Source organism: Aptenodytes forsteri, unplaced genomic scaffold (genome assembly GCF_000699145.1).
Source record: "Aptenodytes forsteri isolate BGI_AS27 unplaced genomic scaffold, ASM69914v1 Scaffold276, whole genome shotgun sequence".
Lineage (NCBI taxonomy): Eukaryota > Metazoa > Chordata > Aves > Sphenisciformes > Spheniscidae > Aptenodytes > Aptenodytes forsteri.
In genome coordinates, this window is record NW_008795479.1 from 201,344 (window position 1) to 202,780 (window position 1,437).

General features: G+C 68.2%; 1 protein-coding gene across 1 annotated transcript in view; it reads right to left on the minus strand.

The window, feature by feature from the left end:
- The window catches only part of LOC103900529, a gene marked incomplete at its 5' end in the record, with an annotated part of 7,901 nt that overhangs the window by 2,589 nt on the left and 3,875 nt on the right, over positions 1–1,437 (minus strand). The window contains one exon of the mRNA XM_019472569.1: positions 1,095–1,427. Coding sequence (XP_019328114.1) covers positions 1,095–1,427 — 333 coding nt within the window. The remainder of the gene's footprint in view (positions 1–1,094; positions 1,428–1,437) is intronic.

Genomic DNA, 1,437 nt, shown 5'->3' on the forward strand with positions numbered 1-1,437 from the left:
GGAGCCATGGGGAGCCGCTGGGCTGGGGGCCAGCGGTGAAAGCCGAGCGCGGGGGCATGGCGCTGCTTTTAGCTGGGCCCTGGCGGAGACCCAGAGGGGACGGAGGGGGGTCCGGCACACGCCTGGCAGCGGGGAGCACGGGGGTGACGTGGGGCCGGGGCAGGCGTGCAACACGTTGGTCCCGTGCAACGTTTCCCCCCATGCGACACTTATCCTTGTGTAATACGCTGTCCCCGTGCAACACGCTTCCCCCCCTGTGCAACGCTGCGGTGCAACGTGCTGCCCCCATGTGAAGCTGCTGTGGGACACGCCACCCCCGTGCGAAGTTGTGGTGTAACGGGGCAGCCTTGTGCAAGGCTGCGGTGCAACACGGCAGCCCCGTGCAAGGTTGTCGTGCGACGCAGCAGCTCCGCACAAGGCTGCGCTGTGACATGGCAGCCCCGTGCAAGACTCTGGTGTGATGTGGCAGCCTCGTGCGAGGCTGCGGTGCAAGGCGGCAGCCCCATGCAAGGTTCTGGTGCAACACAGCTGCCCCGTGTGAGGCTGCGGTGCAACATGGCTGCCCCGTGTGAGGCTGCAGTACAACGTGGCTGCCCCGTGTGAGGCTGCGGTGCGACATGGCTGCCCCGTGTGAGGCTGTGGTGCAACAAGGCAGCCCCGTGTGAGGCTGCGGTGCGATGCAGCAGCCCCATGCAAGGCTGCGGTGCGACATGGCTGCCCCTTGCAAGGTGCGACATGGTGCCCCTTGCAAGGCTGCGGTGTGATGCAGCAGCCCCATGCAAGGCTGCGGTGCAACGTGGCAGGCCTGTGCAAGACTGTGGTGTGATGTGGCAGCCTCGTGCAAGGCTGTGGTGCAACAAGGCAGCCCTGTGTGAGGCTGCGGTGCGATGCAGCAGCCCCATGCAAGGCTGTGGTGCGACATGGCTGCCCTGCATGAGGCTGCGGTGCAACGTGGTTTCCCCGTGTGGGGCTGTGGTGTGATGTGGCAGCCCCGTGCGAGGCTGAGGTGCGATGCGGCAGCCCTGTGCAAAGTTGTGGTGCAATGTGGCAGCCCCGTGCGAGGCTGCGGTGCGAGGCGCAGCCCCGTGCGAGACCCACCGGCGATGTCGCACATCTCGGCCTCGGTGGCGTTGGCCAGCGCTTCCTCCAGCTCGGGCTCCAGCGTGATCTGCTCCTCCCGCGGGATCTCCCGCGTCGGGTTCTTGGGCACGAAGGGCTTCCCTGGGTGCGGGCACACGGGTCGCACCCTGCCTGGCCTCGCACCAGCCGGGTGACACCGGACACGGTGGCCCCGGGGTTGGGGCTGGCAGAAGCACGTGGGGATGTGGCCGCTGCCGGAGGGCGACCTGGCATAAGGGTGGCCGTGCCTGGGGGTGACGCTGCCGGGGGTGGGAGTCTGGGGGGTGGCATTGCCAGCGGGTGACAGTCTGGGGGGGG